This window comes from Anolis carolinensis, chromosome 5, assembly GCF_035594765.1.
Source record: "Anolis carolinensis isolate JA03-04 chromosome 5, rAnoCar3.1.pri, whole genome shotgun sequence".
Lineage (NCBI taxonomy): Eukaryota > Metazoa > Chordata > Lepidosauria > Squamata > Dactyloidae > Anolis > Anolis carolinensis.
In genome coordinates this window covers 81,141,869-81,166,887 of record NC_085845.1, presented here as the reverse complement: position 1 = coordinate 81,166,887, position 25,019 = coordinate 81,141,869, and the positions used below count along the sequence as shown (strand labels likewise).

General features: G+C 38.7%; 1 protein-coding gene across 1 annotated transcript; it reads right to left on the bottom strand.

The window, feature by feature from the left end:
- Positions 1–726: 726 nt before the first annotated feature.
- ugdh (UDP-glucose 6-dehydrogenase) lies at positions 727–24,752 on the bottom strand. Its single transcript, XM_062981681.1, has 12 exons — positions 24,490–24,752; positions 16,162–16,330; positions 14,948–15,049; positions 10,639–10,839; positions 10,359–10,556; positions 9,554–9,701; positions 8,075–8,169; positions 6,610–6,740; positions 3,691–3,824; positions 3,437–3,528; positions 3,237–3,347; positions 727–2,691 (listed from the first exon to the last, which is right to left on the bottom strand). Exons 2-12 carry the CDS (start codon positions 16,321–16,323, stop codon positions 2,581–2,583), a joined length of 1,485 nt encoding a protein of 494 aa, XP_062837751.1. The 5' UTR covers positions 16,324–16,330; positions 24,490–24,752; the 3' UTR covers positions 727–2,580.
- Positions 24,753–25,019: the final 267 nt, after the last annotated feature.

Below are 25,019 nucleotides of genomic sequence, written 5' to 3'. Positions count from 1 at the left end.
TTTTAGCAGCCGCATCACATTGTTGGCTCATGTTTAACTTGTTGTCCACAAGGACTCCAAGGTCTTTTTCGCACACACTGCTGTCAAGCCAGGCGTCCCCCATTCTGTATCTTTGATTTCCATTTTTTCTGCCGAAGTGAAGTATCTTGCATTTGTCCCTGTTGAACTTCATTTTGTTAGTTTTGGCCCATCTCTCTAGTCTGTCAAGATCGTTTTTAATTCTGCTCCTGTCTTCTGGAGTGTTAGCTATCCCTCCCAGTTTTGTGTCGTCTGCAAACTTGATGATCGTGCCTTCTAACCCTTCGTCTAAGTCATTAATAAAGATGTTGAACAGAACCGGGCCCAGGACGGAGCCCTGCGGCACTCCACTTGTCACTTCTTTCATATCATATCATATCATATATCAAAACATATCATATATCAAAACATATCAGCCTAGTAAGTGTTGAAGTCTAACAGAGTTGCAGTTTAACAACATTTGGAGGACCGCAAATGGCCTATTCTACGTTAGGTGAACCACTGCAACACAGATAGTGGTTAATAGTTTTGCACTAGAAAACAGTGCCAATTCACTTCTGGATCTCAAGAGAAACAATGTCCTCCAAAAATCAATAATGCATTGGCAATATTAATGCTATTTAGCAAGAGTTGCAAAACATCTATGCTCAAGAAAGAGCAGACTGGCTTTGGTTACTCAGCTTATTACAAAACTCAAGACAGTGCAAATTGTTATCTCAAAAAAGATTTTAATTAAACATATTAGTACATGGAAAAAATAATGCTGAACACAGATGATGAATACCAATGATCTTAAAAAACAATTTCTGTAATTATAGTGAGGTAGCAACCTTATTAATATGACAAAGTTTTGTTCTGCTAAAGATACAGAACAATTCCTTCTATAACATTGAACATCAACTCAGAGCTTCAGTATAGCAGTGAGCAAACGACGATTGTGCGATGGTCCAAAATATGTCATTGCTTCATTCAGAAAAAAGTTCAATGTCAAATATCGATCTTGCTTTGGGGGGAATGTGTAGCCTTAGGCAGCATAGTCAATGGCACGGTGGGAATTAAGTTACCTATTCACATTGAATTTATGGGAATGCCAGTTTCTGGCTCAGGACCCTGGTAGCAGAGAAGAAGCAAAGACTTTGGCAGCTCTCTGTTTAAAAGTAACAGTTCCTATGAAACAAGTTTGATAAGACATATTGTGCATATCTTAAGAAGGAGAGAAAAATTAGGAAAAGTGTAATCAGATAGGTCAGGCTAATGTTTCAGAGTCACTACAGAAATCTAGAAATGATTTAATCCAGTTCTCATATTTATGTCCTACATCCATTTTCATAGCGGTAAGCCCCACTGAACACACTGAAACATATCTGTTTGCACACTGAGACATATGTGTCCCAGTGTGCAAACAGATTGTATTGCACTGTTAATCTGTTAAAGTAGTGATCAGGAACAAATCCATACATTAGAGTGCGGAGAAGGCTGGTTCGAGCCAGCAGACCAGATTCTTATCCTAACAACCTGTACAACCACTAACTTTGGGGACAGGACCATTCTCCCTGATATCCCTAGCTTAATTGCCAAAATATCAACTATACTTTCCATCTGATGATTTGAAAAAGAATCTGACATTTTTACCCACTTGCCTTCCCTCTGCGAGGAAGCAAACTCAGGGACATTAAAGCCAATTCTTCAGGAAGTGGCTGATTCCTAGCTACCAAAGAACCTATTCATTTACGAGGGCAATTCACAAAGTTAATATAATAATATTTATTCCTATACGTTGTTAATTTTTAATTCCAAAACGTAATTAACTTTGTGGATTGCCCTCGTATCTCAAACTGAAGTTGTTCTTTTGCAAAAACATGACATGAATCTTCTTTAAACTGTAATGTAGCCTATCTCCCCAAAAGCCTTGAAAACCAGCTTGTTTTGAGCTGCCTTCCAACGTGAGTAGAGTTACAGGTGGTTTTTCACCCTAGTAACTACAAACATACAATTAAACTCTGGCATTCATTTATTAACAGAACAAATGGTCCTTCGTTAACTTGCCCTCGCCCCAATGAGAGTCAAATTAAAAGTTTCAACAATAACAATGCTTCGTAGTATAAGAATATTAAAAAGAATGGGGAGATCCTATGAGTTTTTTCGATTCGAAAATGTGCCATAAAAATGCTAAAGTGCAGTTTGTCAACCTTTCGTAGTAGAAGCCTTGAAATTTGAAGCGGATGGTTTTTTAAATATAAAAATCATTATGAAAATCAATCAACTGTACCATTTATTACTTCAATGATATAAAAATAGATTATAAAATTCTGGATTGAAATGTCCCAGATACAATCATACTACTCGTGTGAAAGTTAGGAAACACTGAGCACAATGCAGCCAGAGTTAAGCACAGCTTAGTTATATTGATTTCAATGTGGGACATATAAGCACACATCTCATTCTTCCATTGATATAAAAAGTACTTCCGTACTTAACTGTGCTCATTTTCCCCTGCCGAATCATGCTGGTTTATAGTTCACATGGCTGTATTTGTTACTATCCTTACACACTAAATAAAACTTATACTCTTGGCTTCTTGAGCGGGGGATCTTGCAGGCTGAACTTTGGTATATCAGATGAAGATGCAAATGGAATTCTTCTTGCAGATACCTTCTTCCCAATTGTTTCAATCTAAAGGGAACCAACAGAATAGACAGTTTAGTCTATGTATTATCTATCCTTGTTAACTGTACAACGACACTGAATGTTTGCCATATATGTGTTCTGTAATCTGCTCTGAGTCCTCTCGAGGAGATAGAGCAGAATATAAAGTATATCATCATCATCATCATCATCATCAGTCACAGAACATACATTTCTGGATACAAAATCCTGTGAAGAACAAATATCTGAAGAGCTGTCACACAGAAGATGGATCAAGCTGGTTTTCTACCAGCCTGAGTAGCAGACTCAAGGAAATGGATTTAAATTTTATTAAATAAAAGGGATTCCAACTACACATAAAAAGAGCTTCCCTAATAGGCAAACTTGTTTTGATAGTGGATCAGGCTACCTTAGAAGTGCACTGTACTGAAGAATTTTAAGCAGAATTTGAATGGCCATCTGTTAGAGATGTTTTTATTGTGGATTACTTCACTGAATACTGAAACTTTAGGGTTATTTCCAAACATACAAGTCAACAATTCTATGAGGGATCTCATTATGAATCAAAATACCTGGAAGCCAATGACTTGCAGCTCGTTATGGAGACCATCAAGGACCCGCCTGCCATCAAAGATGAATGCTGGTTTCAGCATTTTTTTATGAATGCGCTCATAATCCAATTCCTGCAAGGGACCCCAGAGATTGTTTCAGTGACAAGAGTAACTATCGCATGCCACTTATTTTTTTGCTTTTTATAGGCCATTTTGTTTACCTTAAACATGTCCCACTCTGTGCAGATAACAAGGGCATGGGCTCCATCACAGGCTTCATAGGGGTCTGTACTTATGGTAACCAATCGAGACACTGCAGTGAAAATCAGAAAGGAAAAGAACACACTTGAGTGACATCTAGCCACATTGAGCATGCAAGTCCTGCATCCATCCTCTAAAAATATTTTCTAGTAAACAGAGACTTGTCAGCATTCTCAAGAGGTTAAGGAACATAGTAACAGGAAGTTCCACTCACCTTGATCATCCTCACATACACCCGGATGAGAAAGATCCAGAATGATTTGTTCCCGTACTACTTTAGGGTCATAGATATGAAGCTTTGCACCTTCATCCATTAAATACTTGCTGATATAGATGCTAGAAGACTCTCTAAGAAGAAATTGAACAGGGTATTGTTTTTGTTTTTTGCTGGTAAGCCTCCATGAGATACAGTTAGTAGTTCAATACTTTCAGTAATAACAAAACATAAGATGACACCTGGGATACAGGTGGGCAGGAGGCAAACTGCAAGGAAATGTTAATCTATCTGCAACATTAAACACATTCACTAAAACATGAGCTTTACTGGACACAGACTTCCTTCTAAGTAAACATGCATAGATTTCACTGCAAAATCAGGAGATGTAGCCCTAACAGTATGCTTGCTAATTTCAAAACATAGCTGTGATCATAGGTATTGAAAGCTACACTCCTCAGGAAATAGATGGTGCACTTGTTTTCTTTGGAAGGGATTGGATTATTTATATTATGATCTGAAGCATGCAAAGCAGCAGCATCCTGAACTGAAAGAGGAATAGCTATTAGAAAAAAAATACAGAATATAAACAAATGCAACAGATTCAGTTGTGCTGTCACGTGAAGTCCTATACTCCGCAGTGTGCATTTCTCAAAAGGCATATTGCACGATGAACATTTTAATGGTTAACAGAAGGTTAACAGGTTAAATAGTGAAGCTGCTGAAACACTGTCATTGCTGAGTCACTGCACCAAAATGATCTTTTATCCTTAAGGCTATAAAAATACAGGCAAGGCCTCTGCAGGTAAAAGGTAACTGGAAAATGAATTGCCCTCCTTTTCCTGCCTAATGCAACAGCCTTGACTGAATGTACAAAACAGATATAAAAATAGAAGAAAGTATATTTATGTCCTACTGTATATGATTTAGTAAGTTTTGTAGAGCAAGGGACACGATCTGGACAATACTGAACTACAGTTTCAGTTCATGTTACACCATAGCTAGGATGGATAGGACTGATGGAAATTGCAGTTTAACATGAGAAGCTATAGTCTTACAATACCGATCTACAGATGCAGGATCATTATCTCAATATGAACGTTTTATATTGTACTTAATGGAAAGAAATGTGGATTCAGATCCTGAGCTCAAACCCATAAAGCTAACTTTTGGAAAAGTCACTCTCTCAAGCTAACCAACTCCATAGGGTTTTTAAAATATGGTAAACTCTCCAATAGGTGCCATTGTGAAAGTCTGGGGGAAATGGATAGGAGTAAAATGTAAGTTCCGGAGCATTCATACATTGCTGTACAGCCATTCTGTGTTCCACCAATGAGAGCAATGCACTCTGTGAAAGTATGAGCACTATCAGGCACCGAAATTAATGCTTCATCCTTGGATTTTCCATTGGAGTCCAATGACATTATCCAATGTATATATGTATTTGATTTTATATTACTTTAATTTTAACATTGTAATTTATCAAACTGTTTAATAATAACAATAACAACACAGCTCACAAAATCACTCCAAAGTGCTGCACACATAGAAAGCATAATACATAAGCATATAAAACAATGACAACATAAACATAAATTTGGTTTTAGAAAGCAAAAGGACTTCAGAGCATCTTTGAGGCTCACTGGGAGAAAGCAGCAAGTAGCATTAATATTTACGGACTAAGTCTACTTCATTAGATACAATAGTTTTAGAATAGATAGTGTTTATTGCTTTAAAATGTACTGATTTGTTAGTTATTTAACTAATCTTACTTTTAACTTGTGTCCAGACTGATCTTTCATGACACCAACTTATACAAGCAATGTTTGACTTTGGCTGCACAAGTTCAATTTTAATTACAAATGAACACACAATTAGGCCTTCAACTGGATGGTTTCTTGCCCCAACAGACTGTTAGTCTGTAATGGGGTTCACAGCACAAAGACATAATGTGGTTGTGCAATACCCCAACCAGATGATTTGCAGTCAGCTGCAAGTGGGCATTGAACTCACTTCAAAGCTAGAGGCAATGACAGATAAATGAGATCACTGAATCAATTAAGCTGGACCGAATAATAAAGGTTCTCTGATTTAACAGGCCAGGAAGAATCTCTTTCTTTATCCAATTATGAAGCAACAGGCAGGAATATTTACTCTTTGCTCATCAAACATTAAGAAACATATACTCTTTAATACTTCAGCTTCTCTACGTTCTCCCTCATGCAGAATACCAGATGCCATATAGCAAAGAAGTGTGCAAATTTAATGAAAAGCCAGCAAAAGGGCTAATGGAAAGGCGATAAACACTAGAAAGGGAATGAAGACTACGATATTGAAGGTACTAGAGCCTGGAGTGGAGAACTATCAGCCAGGACTAGGGGAGGCTTGGAGTGGAAAGTTATCAGGCAAAGCACAGAACTCAAACAAGGGGAAAGTTCAAAAAGGAAATGCCTAATAACAAGCAGGCGCAGGAGGGGGGATGCAAGAGGGGGTTACTAAGGAAAAGCAGGCACAGAAATACTGAAAAGAACTGGCACCAGAAGGGAACAAGGATAGAGATGAGACACAAACTGGAGAAAATAGCCTGTGTGCATGTTCAAAGTATAGAACAAAAAATTGAACTGTGTCTCAGTCTTGTGTGGCACTTTCTTTTGTTTACCTGGCAGGGTGATTTGATCAAATAAACCTGTTGAACGATCTCCTTCCTTCCAGTGTTAGATTGGATAAAGAGACCCTGAAGGGTTTTGGGCCATTTGAGAATATAAGGACATGGAAGTGTACCCCAACACTATATTCCACCCCAGGTACAAGATTTAGGTGTCCCCTGTTTAAAAACTGCAATCTGATGAAATCAAAGCAAGAAACAGTCCAGGTAGTAGGCAATTTTTACAACTGTTAATTATTTTCACTTTGTATTACCTTGTGTCTCCTGTGTCTTTTTTGAATGCAAATCCCAAAATAGCAATCTTCTTGTCTGTGACAGTGTTAAACAAGCTGTCAATTATTCGAGATGCAAATCTTCTTCTCTGATAGTCATTCATATCTATCACCTGCAAATTATACAGGATACAAGGAAGGAACCACTGAATTTTCTTGTTTTGTAGTCACTGGATGTTACCTGTCACTGTCCATACTAAGAAAAATTCATAAAAACACAGATACAGAGATATATATGGAGTTCAAAATAATTACACGTGTATTTTTTCTATTAGCACATGCTACATGCAAGATAATTGTGTGGGCAAGAGATGAAAAAGAAGAATGAGGAAAGACCACAACAGTGAGCTGAGAAATTTAGATAAGATCTAGCTCTTGCATCTTGTTTCCAAATGTCTCTGTTTAACAATCTTGTCAAATCTACAGCCCTTCTAGATGTCCTGCTCTACAATTCCCATCATTCTAATGAACCAAGCTCATGAGGATTGGGGATCACAGGAGCAGTAGTCTAACGTATCTGGAGGGTATTAGGAAGGTAGCCGATGCAATGGTTAGTGCTTCCATCATTGGCTGAACCTCAGTAACTACTGGTGTCAACTCCAGCACAACAAGCACCAAGCTCCTCAAGGCCAAATATCAATACTGCATCCTTGAACCCAAATTGCTCCTGGACAGATCAATCAGTTGCCAAATCTCCAAACTCTCTGCCATTATGAGTCTAGATGCTACTCGCTTCCTCTGAATTAACTTCCTCCTTAAAGAGATTGGCCAAATAAAACAGATTGATCTGCTGTGTACAGCTCTTACCATCAGGAAAGTCTTCCTAATCTTTAGGTGGACTCTTTTCCTGCCATTTGAATCAATTGCTCTGTGTTGTCCTAATCTCTAGAGCAGCAGAAAACAAGCTTGCCTCCTCTTCAATGTGACATTCTTTCAAATATTTAAACATGGCTCTCATGTCCCCTGTCAGCCTTCTTTTCTCCAAGCTCCCTAAGCTACTCCTCATAAGGCTGGGGGCCCCTCCGCACAGCTGTATAAAATCCACGTTGAACTGGATTATATGGCAGTGTGGACTCAGATAATCCAGTTCAAAGAAGATATTGTAGATTATCTGCCTTGATATTCTGGGTTATATGGCTGTGTGGAAAGGTTATTGGTTTCCAAACCTTTGATAATTTTGGTTGCCCTTCTCTGGACATGTTCCAGCTAATCTATATCCTTTTTGAATTGCAGTGCCCTGAACAGGACACATTCACATCACTCTACCTATTCACCATGTGCATGTGGACACATACAGTTGTGCTAAAGAGGCAGAAAGGAGGACTGACTTTCAAGAGAGAGATTCATTATCAGTTCAGCTCTATTCAGATTCTTGCTAACAGAGTAGGATAACATTTGGATTAGTGATATTTTGCAAGGGAACAATTTTTACTGTAATTGTTCTTACCTGTTGCCAGTAACGAGCTACTTCTGGCAAATTCAAAGCCTCGCAAAGATAAACCAGATTCAGAACATCTTTTTGGAAACAGCTGCCACCAAATCCTGGAGAAAGGAAGAAAAATTCAAAATTCAGTCTGCACCACAACGATTTATCTTGGCACCCTGATCCCTATGCATTATTCATTACAAATTACACTTCAAAGAGTTCAGAGGGGCTTATTCTCAGATGAATGAACCCACAGCAGACTGATGTGTACTTCCTATCAAGTTATTAAAGTTCACACTTTAAGGTTAAATAATCAAAATTTCTAAAATGGACCTTTTAAAATATTTCAGTATATAGAGAGTCTCCTTCCATAGAATATTCTAAATACTAATGAAACAAAAATAGGATTGTCTAACTGAAGTCTACAATCTAATTCATTTGTTTATTCTAATGATTTGAAAGTATAACCATAAAGAAATCGAAATGAAAACTTTCTTCAATTGCATGTTATATTTCTTTGCATTACTTTGGACCAAAAAACAACTGTTTCTTTATAAATAAATAAACACAAGCAAACAAGGAAAATGATCTTAATAATAAAACTTAAACTTCAATATAATCAGTAGTTTATTTGATCAAAGTTAAAGCCACATTCTGTTCTTGGGATCCAAGCATAGCATCCTCTGGGAAAGATAAAACAGGATATAAATAAATATAATACTAAATAAATACATATCCAAAGTCTCTTACTAATAGGAAACAAGGGCATGTGGTTTTCGTGTTATTCCAAGTGCTTGGGTAAATGAAACTGCTTTCACCTTCTCCCTACTATTACCTAGTCAGGGTGAAGGAATATATAGTCCCGATGCTATTGAATGCTAATTCCTATAATTTCTCACCACAGACTACTTTAACTAGGGATGATGGGAATTCCTGTCCAACAATATTGGAAGGGTTAAAAAACTCTCTTACCTGACCTATGCTCCCCTGTGACCCTATTACGGTTACCCTAGATACATTTCACTTCCAAAGATTATGAAATAATACCTTCAGTTGCAAAGATTACTTCACATTCACTTACAAAACCTTTAGTCACTACCAACTCAAGTAAAACCTTTGTATCTAACTACACTGCCAACACATGTTGGTGTCTCAAATGTTAAACTGTTTCTAGATACATCTGGATATATAAAAAGTTGTATAGCTTAAAAAGAAGACACATTTAGAATGTGCTTAAATATGTTGGCAAAGTGATGGGAGAAAATGTGGTCACTTTAAATGGACTTTGATGCAAACAATCCTTTGACAAATGCAGAGCTTATCAATCTGCAGCTTCCAAATGTTGTTGCACCACAACTCCTATCATTCTTGACCAATCATCATGCTGGCTGGGACTTATAACAACTGGTCCAGCAACATTCAAAGGACCACGAGCTAGACATCCTTGGTCTAAAAGCAGTTACTGGATCACATCCAAAGCAGTAAGTTTTCCTTATTTACCGACACTAGCTTTCAGAAATTTATTTCCGATTCTTTGGTCCATTCCAATGGCTCTTGCAACCTCTTCGACATCAGCACCTGTTGCTTCACAAAGGGCACTTATGGAGTTGATGCTGCTAATCCTTTGAGCAAGGAAAGCATTAGCTGCCTGGAGAATGGAAAGAAGAGAAAACAACCTCAAGATGCTACCTTCTACTAACAAATCTGATGGGCAATAGATAGCCAAGCACAAGAAGGAAATTGCAACATCTGAATGGGAACAGGAAAATGCTAGAAACTGGATCACAGAAAATTCTGACTTTCAGATACACACAAGTAGAGTATTTTCTGCACCGTGCAGAACTTTGATGCCTTAGCATATAAATACATTCAAGAATATAATGGCCACAACATCACAGCCATAATCCCACACTATCAAACATGTGATATATGATTGCACTGCTTGAAAATTATGAAATGTGTATTTTATTTATCATTAATTAATAATTAATAAATATATAACAAAAACAGGTTTCTAGCCTTTAAGGTTTTGTGGAGATAGACTTTTATGTTTAAGAGAACAGCACTTAGTGAACGGTTAAAGGTTTTTAAACTATTGTGGAGATAGAGGTTTTTCTGGAGTGCTCTCTGTGGCAAACTTCTTTTCCATGAAGTACAGAAAATAAATATGAAATCATCTAAATGGTTGAAAATATAACTTATTTGTTATAGTACTTGCCACAAGCTAACACAAGATAAAGGACCAATACTGCTAAATTGATACTTTATTTACTTCTCTGATGTGAGAATGTGAAATAATACTAACCAGTTTGGAAAGTTCAGACGACCAGGTATTTGTGGTAAGGATTTTCTCTTTGGGCACCCACTGCTCATAAACAGCGCACAGGGCACGGACAGCTTTTTGGCCCTCGGGAGTCTCATCACCACCGATCAATACTCGGTCTGGGTTTTTTAGGTCTTTGATTGCTGTACCTTCTGCTAAGAATTCCGGATTGGATAAAACCTGCATGCAAAGACCAAAGATGGATTTGAGATATGTCCACAAGATAAAATGCCATCCCCTGTCAAAATGGCAGCAATCTTACCTGCAAATTTAAGTTGGGTTTTGTATTGGCATCAAAGATGCGGCGAATGCTCTCAGCAGCACGGACAGGGACAGTGCTTTTCTCAGTCACAATTTTATAACCGTTTGAATTTTGTACAATCCGCCTCGCACAAGCCTCAATGTATTTAAGATCTGCTGCACGGCCTTTTCCCATTCCATAGGTCTTTGTTGGTGTATTAACCTAATTGACAAATAAATAAATAACAGTTGCCATTTTTCTGTTGAGATGCAGAACTACATTCCCCAACTTGGTACTGTCTGCATCTGTTATTCCCAGAAATGCTTCTGGGATTGTAGACCAACACAACTAGGGAGAAAAACGGGTCCATAAAACATAAGTTAGTGAAGGTGAGGAAGAGTGTGTACATGTGTGTGTGTGGGTGGGTGGGGGGGGGGGGGGGTAAGACTGAGAGGAATGAAGTCTGTAATTAGTTTTAAACTGGAAAGAGATCAAGCAAAGAGTGAGTGAACCTGTGCATTGTTGCAAAACTGAGAGGAAAGGGCAGAACGATAGGTTAATGATCGGATGAGCAAAGAGATAGTGTGAGTAGGGGCCAAAGCAGATCATATGATAAGTCATGACCACATTAGGAATTACACAGCCAGTGGACCATATGTGACTTGAGGTGTTTTTGTGCAGACCACTCGTACCTCACACACATACACACAAATGTATTTCCAAATGTCTACAGAAGACCATTTTTCTGTATAATCACAGTTCCCCTATGTTTTAGGAAGGTCTCAAAAAGCACACTTTAAAAAGTGACTAATAAAATGTCTGTATGAGGTTAGTAAAATGAGGGAAGGGGGCTTCTGCCCTCAGACCCCCCCCCCCCACACACACACACAGCTCCCCATCTCCACTATAAATGCTTCCCGATCAAGCTTGCTCTCTCACCTACTAGCTTTAAGGACTCTGGTGTTTCTGTCTCATCTCAACAGAGACCCCCCCTCCCTTGCCAATAATTATGCTTTTCTTTGATATGGAAGAAATGGAGCTTTTGGGAATATTACAATGATACAATGTAACCAGCACAGTTACTCATATTCATTTTTTTGGACTATAACTTCATAAACCCGCATGCCAGCTGGCTTCTTAGTTTAATTATATCCTATTTATGTGAAGAAACACACCCAAGAAAAATTGCCTATGTGACTCCTTCCCATAAAGAGAGGTTTTCCTTCTATTTGTCTTTCAGTAAACCAACAAGCAGAGCCACCGGTGGCGCAGTGCGTTAAACTGCTGAGCTGCTGAACTTGCTGACCGAAAAGTTGGCTGTTCAAATCCAGGGAGGGTGAGCTCCCGCTTTTAGCCCCAACTTCTGCCAACCTAGCAGTTCGAAAACATGCAAATGTGAGTAGATCAATTGGTACCGCTCCGGCAGAAAGGTAACGAAACTCCATGCAGTCATGTTGGCCACATGACCTTAGAGGTGTCTACAGGCTCTTCGGCTTAGAAATGGAGATGAGTGCCACCCCCCCCCCCCCCCCCAGAGACAGACACAACTAGACTTAATGTGAGGGGAAAACCTTTACCTTTAGCTAAACCAACAAGTTGGATTAACAGCAAGTGCCAATGGGCGCATGCAACATTTATGAAAGGGCCATTCATGCCACCTCTACAGTGCTGTGTGATTCTTATTCTGAAGGCAAAGTTACTATTTCACACATTTTGCTTCTTTACACCAGCTTTCAGAGTGCATTTTAGGTACTGAGCCTCTGTGTCTTCACAGATCTCCAATTCCAAAATGCAAATTAGTTCTGAGACTGTTGAGAACAGCAAGTTCCTTGGTGTGATGACAGGGAGGTTGAGAACTCTAAAATGCAAGATAATTCTGAAAATCAAATTAGGATCATCCCCTCCAATGGTTGCAATTTTTTTCCAAAAAGGGGTTGCAACTCAGTGACAGAGTGCATGTTTTGTGCACTACAAATCCCAGAACTCAATTTCTAATCCCCATTCAGGAATGGGAAACTGTTTGAAGCTCTGGAAAATTCATGTAAATCAATGCAAGCCACATTGAACTAGAAGGAACAACAGACTGCTGTGGTATCAAAGCATTTTGTGATACCGTGTTTCCCCGAAAATAAGACCTCCCCAAAGAATAAGACCTAGCAGGGGTTTGGGGGGATTGCCAAATATAAGGCCTCCCCTGAAAGTAAGACCTAGCAACTAAGGCTGCAGCAGAGTTCCATTGGGAAGCATGGCTGCCGGGCAGAACCAGCACTCATACACACACCGGAGGAAGGGAGGGAGGGAGGGAAAATGCTTGCTTTCTGTGCCTCCCTCCCTCCCTCCCTGCCTTGCCTGTCCCCCAGCCGAGGCTTGAAAAACCTTCCGTAGCTGCTACTGCGCTGTTCTTCCTTCGTCTCCCTCCTGGCCATGCTGCCTTGCTTCCCAGAGGCTTCTGATTGGCTCCTGGAGCCAGGGCAAGGGAGGGTGGGAGGGAGGGAAGGAAGAGGGCTTTTGCTCCTTAAAGGTACAGGACGCACTGGGATTCTCCTCTCATCTTCCTATCCTATGCCATGAAACTGATTATTTTATACTATTATTCTATTGCCATATTATTATCATATTCTGTTACTATTATTATATCCCATTATTATATTATCCTATTAATATATTTTAAATCATTATATTATATTTTTCTATTATTATTATTATTATATCATTATATTATTATTCTATTATATTTTCATATTATTATATTATTATTCTGTTATTATTAAATTCCATTTATATTACCCTATTAATATATTTTATATCATTATATTCTATACTATTATTCTATTATATTATCATATTATTATTTTATTATTATTAGCATATTCTGTTATTATTATTATATTCCATTTTATATTATCCTATTAATATATTTTATATCATTCTATTCCATTCTATTATTCTATTCTATTATCCTATTATTATTATATTATTATGCTATTCTGTTATTATATCCCATTATTATATTATCCTATTAATACCATATTATTATCATTTTCTGTTATTATTATATCCTATATTATATTATCTCATTAATATATTGTATATCATTATATTATTATTATATTATCATATTATTATTATAGTATATTATATTATTCATCATTCATGACTACATTGAAACTAGAATAGAGAGAAATCAGCGTTGAAACCTTGTGAAACCTAAATTGCAAGAGGTACCATAGATTGTTGTACATGTAAATAATGGTAGTAACAAGAAATTCTTGATAGGATTCATAGTTTGTCTGGTAATGCTGGTTTGTGATGACAACTACTTTACAGTATATAATAAATGTTCATTTTGTTGTTCAACAATAAATGTGAATTCTTCTTCATGGAAAAATAAGACATCCCCTGAAAATAAGACCTAGTGCGTCTTTGGGAGCAAAAATTAATATAAGACCCTGTCTTATTTTCGGGGAAACAGGGTATTAGTTGCTGTAAAGTCATGAAAAATAATCAAATCCACATCTTAGATGGTTGCCAGAAATCCTATGTGCAGTAGGAGTAATTGAACTGAAACTCAGCGTTCTTCAGAGCAAAGAAGCACAAAAAAAATGTGAATTTCCCCCTGGAATAAGGCAATGATTCCTCAGACACTCCTTCTGTACTTTCTCTGTAGAAATCCTGACATTTAGAAGCATACAAACAGCACACAATTATTGTAGTTATGCAAATGTACTTCTGCTTAGTCTTATGACCCCATGGTTTTGGATCCCACAATAAACAGAAATACTTTTTTGAAACTCCCTTTCTGCTTCACTACCCATCCAATAACATATGCATAACAGTTGAGAGCAATTCACTGTGACAGCCAAAATAAGAGACCCTTTCTCCCACTTCCGAATGCTCCCCATACTGATCAGATTTGAACTTTGAAGACAAATAATTACTCATGCCATAATATTTTTATTTCTATGCATGGGTGTGAAAGCTAGACAGTGATGACCATTGGAAGAAAGAAGATTAACTCCTTTGAAATGTGATATTAGAGAAGAATTCTGTGAATACCAGAAATTGCTAAAGAGGGAAACTAATTTTACTAGGGCAAATTAGGCATAAATTCCCCCCAATTTGGGCATACTTTGGATACATCATGAGATCACATGACTTACTGGTAAAGACTGTAATGCTTAGTTAAGTTGAAAGCAGTAGGAAAAGAGAAAGTTAGATGCATTGATTCAATGAAGGAACCCATAGCCTTACATTTACAGAGCTGTTGCTGACTGGGTCTCATTCATTGCCAACCTGATAGCAAATAACAGAAACAACAGCAATTACTTACAGAAATAAACACAAGATCCGCATCTTTAATAGCATCATCTATGTTGGTAGAAAAAAAGAGGTTCTGGCCTCGGCAGGATTCAACCACTTCTTTTAGTCCTGGCTGTAAAAAATAAATAAACCAGCAAATAGTTTCAGTGTTAAAAATGGGTCATACATAAACAAACAGCATAGCTGCCTTATGCAGATATTGCCAAGGTGATAATAATTTAATTGGTAATTTTAGCTACTTGTGGTTGGCTTACAGTGCTTTCCTCAAACATACTCAATAGCAGAGATGCCAGACAGGACTCTTCCAGCCCATTGTATTCTTGTTTGCCTGCAGAGAGCCTTTGCATTTAGGTTTAAAGGCACATACAGCTCTAGGATTCTAAATTTCCCACTCCTAATTTACACTCTGTGTTAAAATTCAACTGAAAGATACAACAAGGCTACAGGACTATCACAAAGGTCACAACATTACTTTACAGTTTAGATTGCATTAAGGATAAACTCCCATCACAGATAAAGCTAACAAGGGTCACGCATTCATGTCATTAACTTCAGCAAAAAAACAAGTGATTTAAAGTTCATTATTATAAAACCGTCTTACAGAATTCACTTTTTCTGTTTTGCTTTGGTTTCTTCAAAAGACAATTTAAAAGTAACACAGATTCAGTGTGATCCTGTACTACAGCCTGCAGCAATTTCGAAAACAACAACCAATAGGCCAACATTAAAAGGGGCTGCAAAATTATTTGCTACTATGCCCAGCATTCCACTGGCACAATATTGATAATAGGGCCAGCATTAGAATTTAACACCACTGGACAGCTGAGTAAACCCCAATGCTCTTAGATCAAATTTCTCTACTGAATTTGGATTGTGTTCATGAGACCAAGAAAACTGTGGTTCAAAGTCAACAAGGAAAACTCTAGGCAACAAAACAGTGTTTACATAGTATAGAAAGTTCACTTAAGTTTATTATTTCGCTTTGGGCGAGTCCCTTCTCGTCTTACTTTGCTGACTTGGAATTGTAAAGGTAAAATGGGATGCACCATATTTGCCACCTATAACTCACTGGAGGAAGAATGAGCTGTCAATATGATTAACAACAACCACATGCTCAATAAAGGCATGCATTTTTGCAGATGTTTCTAATAATAAGCACCAAGACATGACAAGGCAAATACAAGGGAAAGGTGAAAATGTATTACTATTAAATAAATTATTTACCTCATAAATTGGAAGTGTATCAGAATTCCAGGCATTGATCCTAGATTCGTTGACATCAACCACCGTGACCTTAATCTTTGGGCACATATGAGCAATGACGCTACATGTTGGCCCACCTACATAACCAGCCCCAATGCAGCAGATCTTCTTGATTTCAAACATGGTAGTTCTGGTGAGAAGAAAAAATAAAAATTGGAGCAGCTTATCTTACAATAGTTCAAGCAGTGAAGCTAAAGCAACTCAAGATAAGGAATGCTCAACCTATGTACTTATTTTATTGATTTCTTATGTTTTTTATCCGTATTTCTTTTAGTAATTTGTAAGATGTCTTGAGTCCCATTAATAGGGAAAAGGCAAGAAATAAGCAAATAGAAAAATAAAGACAGGCCAAAATAGGACTCAAGGCATGACATGAGTTGTGCTGAATGAGACAGATCCAACTGGCACTGTTTTCCTTCCTCACATAAAGTACCAATTCCTGCATGCTACACTATGTAACAAAATTTGGAAAAAAAAGCTATTCCTGGTTTGAAAGTATGTTTTCCTGTTTAATTGTGCAGTAGTTACTTTGAAAGTAGTTGTTATACTCCAGAAACTTTGTTTTTGTAGCTGTCACAAACTATATTGAATTGGTTGAGACTCTATGAGATATTCATTGAAAAACTATAGCAAAATTTGCTGTAGGATGTGGACAACGCTGGCTCTTCGGTTTAGAAATGGAGATGAGCACCAACCCCCAGAGTCGGTCACGACTGGGCTTAACGTCAGGGGAAACCTTTACCTTAACCTTTTCTATGTTTTTACAACAGAACCAGTTAGGAAATGACATTTATAACCTAGGAACAAAAATCGTGTTACATTGCCTTATATTTGAGCAAGGAAATTCTTAAAATCTGAATTTGTGTATATGTGTAATCCAGAGATCGGAAAAGTTACTTTTTAAGAGTTTAAGAATCCTCAAGTCAGACAAGATGCTGGGTAGGAAATTGGGAGTTAAAGTCTGAAAAAAGTAATCTCTGGTATAAATGAATGAGTGAGAGAGCACACAACTTGGCGGGTTTAAAAGCCATGTCAGTTAGATGAGAACCAGCTAGCAGAGCCTTTCCACTATATTATTCCCCCTGAAGGAGCCATACACGGGAGGCTTCTCAACTAAGAAAAGTGAAGAGTCTTTGAGAAACTCAGAGGCTACTTCTGAACCTCCCAGAAGATGTAAACCATGTGAGAAAGAAGGTTGTGCAATGGAAGATCCAGGTTGGCTTATATGAGCACAGAAAGAGTTAGTGCATACATAACTACAACTACTATTTCCCTTCTCTTCTAAGTCTGAAATGTGTGTGCACGTGCACACACCTTGAAGTCATTTACTGACTTATGGCAACCCCAGGAATTTACTGACTTATGGCAACCCCAGTTTTCTCCATACCTCACAACCTCTGAGGATGCCTGCCATAGATGTGGGCGAAACGTCAGGAGAGAATGCTTCTGGAACATGGCCACACAGCCCGAAAGACACACAACAACCCCAACCCCAGGAATGTTACAGTATTGTCCAGATGTGATTTTGCCAGTTGCTCTAGCAACTGGTTATTAGCTTGATTAGCAACTGGCAAGTAGCTCCCCCTCCACCACCACCCCCCCAGCTCTATCTTTTGGCTCCCACAAAATATGGTGAGATGGGTGACATGGAGAGGAATTTGCTATGCAACACATACAAAATATGTGAGAATTTCAGAACTGCTCTGCTTTGTAAACTGGCTGGACCTTCTGCAGCTGCCCACTTTAAATTACAAGGGATTATTTCTTCTTCAACTTGACTTGTTTGGAGGTTGTTTTGACTAGATCCTCAAACAAGCACAGCTATTGTTTATACACAACAACTCTGTTGTGGCATAGCTCACAAGGTAGACTGAATTTAATGAATCAGCATTCCAGCATTGATAGCTAAATTGATCACATCTGGTTCTATCTGCTTTTTGAGCAAATGCCTTAACTGTCAGAAGGCACAGCTAGGTAAAGATAAAGGTTTTCCCCTGACATTAAGTCTAGTCTTGCCCGACTCTGGGGGTTGGAGCCCATCTCCATTTCTAACTTGAAGAACCAGCATTGTCCAGAGACACCTCCAAGGTCATGTGGCCAGCATGACTGCATAAAGCGCTGTTACCGTACCTATTTATCTACTCATATTTGCATGTTTTCGAACTGCTAGATTGGCAGAAGCCGGGGCTAACAGCAGGAGCTCACCCCGTTCCCCTGGATTCAAACCACCGATCTTTCAGTCAGCAAGGTCAGCACCTCAGTGGTTTAACCCACTGTGTTACCGGGGGCTCAAAGTTACAGCTATTTTGTTTAAAAGAATTCTCGTGAAGTGCTTGACCAAGGATCTACCCAATCCAAACTTTTCTATCCTATGGAACCTAGACCATATATAAGTTACTTTTGGAACTACAATTTCCAGAATCTTCCAACTCATATGGACATTATGTCTGGAAGATTTTGGAAAGTATATCCCGCAAAATAACTTTTCCAAGCTCTGGATAAATGGTCTGGAAAACTAACTGAGACATTATGGAGAAAAACCCTCTCCTAGTTGTACTTGGTAGTCAGAAATGCATCTACTCTGAACACTAGAAATCTATTCTTTGCTATTGCAGAGCATAGAAACTGATAGAGCGTATGTGGGCAATGTTTTGCTCTTCTGAGGTTCTTGGACTGCAACTCCCACCACTCTTAGACAGTGTAAGGCAGGATTCATTTGGGGTATGTGAAACCTGAAGAGGACCGAGCAATGAAGGCTGCTGCAGAGATAATGGAACAAGCTTATTTTTTGCTGCTTTAAAAAGTAGGAGTCAAAGCAATCAATTCAAATTACAAGAAAAAAGACTACAACTGAATAATAATAATAATAATAATAATAATGTTTATTTAAACCCCGCTTTTTCTTCCAACAAGGAAACTCAAAGCAGCTTACATTAAAATCCTTTCTGTACAGTTTACAATCTACAAATATACAAACATTAAAACCGAATTAAACTGTAAGTACTGTTTGACAGCAGAATACCCTACTTCAGCAGATGGTGAATTCAGGATTTTACAGAGATTAGATGGCTACTTTCTCAAGGTTAATTTAAAAGGGCTATCTTACAAGACTGAGATGGATTAGATGGTCCTGTAACCTCTTCTAATTCTATGACTCATTATATTGCAGTTGGTGGGAGTCTAGCGCATATATGGTATACCCATATTAGGTCTTCTAGGCACCTAACATCTCGTGGACTAATATGACAATACATTGCATTTTGAACACCATGGATTGGTTTCTCAGCAATGTCCCTTATCTCTGTACCCATGGACTCAACTACAGCATAAACGCATTTGGGGAGGGGGGGGGAGGACTAAAAAAGCAAACACTGATTTTGTCTTACAACAAGCACCCATGCAAAACTGACATCTGGTGCTTTGCTTTAGAATTCCATAGGGAACCTTCAGAGCCTAGAAAAAGATCCAGAGTTCCTATGTGGGTAGGTTCCCAAGTGAGTGTGATTTCAAATCCTCACCTACCCATGAGATTGACTTGGTAGCTTTAAGTGAATCATTCTCTACCAAACTTTCATCACAGAAATGTTGCAAGGATAAAATATTGCACAACTCCTTTCAGATCCCAAATGTACTTAATAAATGATTCAGCAATAATGAGTAATGAATTCCAGAAGGCCAGAGATCAAATTACCACTAAGCCATGGAAGCTCTCTGGATTGTCATAGGTGAATCACAATCTCTTAGCTTCAGAGGAAGGGAACAGCAAATCTCCTCTGAAAAGATCTTGCAAAAGAAAACTCTAGGAGAGCGTTGCCCTACATCAGAGCCACTTCATGGTCACAGCAACAACAACAAATATGGGAGAATGCAGTATTATTTAAAATTTCTGTCACTTCTGGAGATTCCCCCAAACATCAAAAGACACATACTGTACTAAGGATATAATTCATGTTGTAATATAATATGTTGTATATTGTATATATTACAACTTATAATATGGTACAATATATTATATAATACTAGTAGTATAATGTATTGGTAGTGTATTACCAATAGTACGCCCATTGTATTATGGCAACTGGTTTCACTATTGCTAAACGGCTGTTTTATATTCTTTTATTTTATTGAATTCGTATTTTTAACTGTTTTGTTATTTTTTTAATCATGTTTTTGCTTGATGGATTGTTTGCATTTGTGTCTATGGGTACTTTGTCCCATATGTAAGCTACCCTGAGTTCCATTTGGGCGATGGTGGCAAGATATAAGAATAAAGTGTTTATATATATATATATATAAAGTGTGTGTGTGTGTGTGTGTGTGTATATACATATATATATAGGTATAATAATATAGTACAATATAATAATATATTATATGAGAATTGTGTATTATATATTACATATAATATTACTAGTTTTTTTGTATCAGGAGTGACATGAGAAACTGCAAGTTGCTTCTGTATGAAAGAATTGGCTGTCTGTAAGGATGCTGCCCAGGAGACGCTCGGATGTTGATGTTTTACCATCCCTGCGGGAGGCTTATGTCATGTCCCCGCATGGGGAGCTGGACCTGACAGAGGGAGCTCAGCCACTCTCCCCAGATTCGAACTGCTGATCTATTGATCAGAGGTCCTGCTAGCACACGGGTTTAACCTATTGCATTACCATGGGCTCCAATGTTACTAGTAATATTGCAGTATAATGTATTGATGTAGATGTGGATTTGTTTTTGGGATTTAGAGTGTTGGTTGTTTTTTGTCTTTGTTCAGCTTCTCACAGTATTGAATGTTCGCCTATATCTGTTGTAAACCACCCCGAGTCCCCTTGGGGAGATAGGGTGGGATATAAATAAAGTTGTTGTTATTATTATTTTATTTTATGACACAGCAAACAAGATAGACATGCTGGATTTCGTATCAAAAAATCACAAGTCGAACACTTCCCAAGCGTTTAGGACTGTGTGATGTATTTTCAGATGATGCACGCAGATCCCAGTAGGGTGGCCTATTATTATTATTATATTATATGGAAGAATTACTTAGTTACAAATCCAGAGCATCAAGAGCAGAGGGAGGAGGGCTCATTCTGCTACTAACCGAGTGAGGCACAAATTCTCAGTTCAGATCATGGACTCTCAGAGAATGGAGCGTTTTATTAGAGTTATAAGTCACATTTTAGGGGATGAATATGTGTGGGTCTCTGCACACACGAGGGATTCCTATCACAGCTGCAACTACGGGGGAAGAGGCAAAAATAGGGCACTGCCACCTTAATTTATTTTAATCTATGTATTTTATAGAAAGACATTTTAATATAGGTCTTTTGCATAGATTATAATGTGTTTCTAACCGTGTTGGGCCCTGCCTCCAGGAGAGGTGGGTAATAAATAAAAAATATTATTACTACTATTATAGTAATGCATTTACCTGTATGTTAATATATGTTTATGATCATCTGTTGTTTTGTGCCCTGCCTTTTGCTGCGAGGAGGTGGGAAACCAAAAAAAATTATCACTTGTTATTAATAAGTATCCTTACTTATATTACTTATTAGTACTCATTATTATTAAGCATCCTACTTAATAATTAAATTTCCTTTCATTTTTTTCCAGCACTGCAGTAACTTAAAACCCCCGGCTGAGAGGAGAGGCAGGTAATAAATAACAGTTCTTATTATCACTATTATTACGTATTTTAATATATGTATTTATAGTGATGTGTTTTAACTGTGTTGTGCCCTGCTTTGAGCTGTGCGGAGAGAGAAAACAATAAAATGCATGACTTATTATTATTAAGTATCCTTACTTACTAGTATTATTAAGTATCCTTATTTATTAGTAGTAATTATCATTAAGTATCCTTGATTAGCATTTATTTATTTATTTATTTCTAGCATTTCTACCCCGCCCTTCTCACCCGCAGCGACTCATGGCGGCTTATAGACTGGCAATTTATGCCAATACACCATAGTACAATAAAATACACATTAAAACAGTTAAAACAATTATAATATACAATATACAAAATTTAAAATAGTGCAAAGTGCTTATGCCATTCGTCCACCAGACTTTATAGCATTCATTATTACTAAGTATTACTTACTAGCATTTATTATTACTAAACTAAGTATACTTACTTACCAGGATTTATTATTACTGTACTAAGTAACTTATTAGTGTTTATTATTACTAAGTTTCCTACCATCCCAAATTAAATTTTCTTTCAGTTTTTTCAGCATTGCAGTAACTTAAAACCTGAGGGGAGAGGTAGGTTACAAAGAACATTTATTATTACAGTATGCAACATGACCTTTGTTCCTGGGTCATAAATGTTATTTTCTAATTGGTTCTATCATGAACATATGGAAAAAGTTTATTAAATTGCAAAAAACTTTTGTCTTTGTGGGATATCCTGCAGCAACATTTTGCTGTAGTTTTCCAATGAGTATCTGATAAGAGTCAACTAACATAGTTTGTGGCAGCTACAAAAACGAAGTTTCTGGGGTAAAACAAATACTTTCAAAGTAAGTACCACACAATTAAACAGGAAATAATGCTTTTAAGCCAGGAACAGATTTTTTTTAAATTTTGTTACATAGTGTTGTTGTTATCTTGCTTTGTCTTTATTTTTAAAAAAAGAGAGACTTAGAATGGCTTACAGTAAAGCCAATACAATTCATTTTAAAACCTACAAATATACAAACATTAAAAAGAATTTAAATATTAATGGTATTAATGCCTGGAATTCCCGTTTCTGAGTGATGATCTTTATTTACTGTCTTGATCCTGTGTTTTTTTTTAATTAAAAAAACCCGTCTTTGTTCATTTTCATTGTTTCCTCCTTTCTGTTGAAATTGTCCACATGCTTGTGGATTTCAATGTCTTCTCTGTGTAGTCTGATATGGTGGCTATTAGAGTGGTCCAGCATTTCTGTGTTCTCAAATAATACTCTGTGTCCAGGTTGGCTCATCAGGTGCTCTGCTATGGCTGACTTCTCTGGTTGAGTTAGTCTGCAGTGCCTTTCATGTTCTTTGATTCGTGTTTGGGCAATGCTGCGTTTGGTGGTCCCTATGTAGACTTGTCCACAGCTGCATGGTATATGGTAGACTCCTGCAGAGGTGAGAGGCTCCCTCTTGTCCTTTGCCGAATGTAGCATTTGTTGAACACAGAAATGCTGGACCACTCTAACAACCACCATGTCAGACTACACAGAGAAGCCATTGAAATCCACAAGCATGTGGACAATTTCAACAGAAAGGAGGAAACTATGAAAATGAACAAAATCTGGCTACCAGTATTAACAAAAGCTCTACAATCAGGACAGTATATAAAGAGCAACACTCCGAAGACAGGGGAATTCCAGACAAGAAACAATCAGGGCCAGTGGGCTGTTGTGCATTTTCTGGGCTGTATAGAGGTGTTCCAGACGCATTGTCTCCTGATGTTTCGTCCACATCTGTGGCGTATCCTCAAAGGTTGCCTACCACGACCTCTGAGGATGCCTGCCACAGATGTGAGCGAAATGTCTTTCCTATGATAGGCTGAACGCCTGGTTCCACAGACAAGTCTTTAGCTGTTTCCTAAAGGTCGGGGGGGGGGGGCAAGACCTGATCTCACTCGGGAGGGAATTCCAGAGTCATGGGGCCACCATCGAGAAGGCCCTGTCCCTCATCCCCACCAGCGGCACCTGTGAGGCCGGTGCGGCCGAGAGCAGGACCTTCCTGGAAGATCTTAATCTAGGAACTGGTTCATAGAAGGAGACAAGTTCAGACAGGTATGTTGCACTGAACCCCTCTTGCCTAGTTTCCAACATACCTCCCAAGCTCTGAGGATGCCTGCCACAGATGTGGACAAAACGTCAGGAGAGGATGCTTCTGGAACAGGGGCATATATCCCGAGAAACTCGCAGCAACCCAGATTTCTAAATTATCATTCTCTACAAGGCTCTGAATCACTGAAGAAGGACAATTCCAACGGGCAGCCAGGATTCTGTCTTGGGAAGGAAATGCCCTCAATTCCTCGCTGACACAAGAAGCAGGATTGCAAAACTTCTTTTTTGGCGGAAACCCACCCAACAGAGGCCTGACAAAAGGCAGCCTTGTGAGGAAGGCAGGATGAGCCCGAAAGGCCTTCCCAGTTCCAACCAAATCAAAGGAAATGCACCTCTTGCTCCCTCCCTCCTTTCCAGACAAGCCCCTTTATAAAAAGCTGGCGCCCAAAGAGGCCTCAGAAACAGGAGCAGATGCAACACAGGCATTAAGGAGAGAAGAAGGAGAGCCTTTCCCCGCCTACCGTGGTCCCAATGTCTTCTCAGAGCAGGAGGAAGAGCAACCAAGCGGGCGGGCGTGCAGCTCTGAGCCGCCCTCGCCGGGCCTATTTCAAGGCCCTCAGGAGGCGGGACCGAGGGAGGAGGGAGAAGGGTGGCCTTTCCTCTCCAGCGGCCTCCGCCTCCCCTTCCTGCGCCGCCTCGGAGCGCCTCAGGCCACTGCGCCTGCTTATGGCGGGATTCCGGCGCTGAGGAGGCGAGGAGGGAGCGGCAGGGCCTCTGGGCGCGGATGGGAAGCGGCGGACACTCCCCCTCCCGCCATTTTCGCCGCCGCACGCAAACGCCTCTCCTCCAATGGCGTCGGGAGGCCTGAGGGATTCTCCTCATTCAGGGAACTAAGGGCCGCTTTCAGGACGCCCTCACTAGCCTATTCATCGCCCTGCTGCATCGTTTGCCTTCGCTTGTTGTTGTTAACTGCCTTCAAGTCGACTGGAGAGAGCCCCCGTTTTCCCCTTTCCTCTCAGGCCTTGGAAGCTCAAGGCTTCCATTGAATGAG

What these genes read in the sequence shown, in the direction of transcription:
- ugdh (XM_062981681.1), bottom strand. Translation starts at nt 16,323, where the DNA reads ATGTTTGAAATCAAGAAGATCTGCTGCATTGGGGCTGGTTATGTAGGT. An exon ending in CGGATCTTGTGTTTATTTCT is followed by an intron (nt 10,840 to 14,947) that starts GTAAGTAATTGC and finishes TTTGTCAATTAG; the next exon opens with GTTAATACACCAACAAAGAC. An exon ending in TGCAAGTCATTGGCTTCCAG is followed by an intron (nt 2,692 to 3,236) that starts GTATTTTGATTC and finishes GGTTCCCTTTAG; the next exon opens with ATTGAAACAATTGGGAAGAA.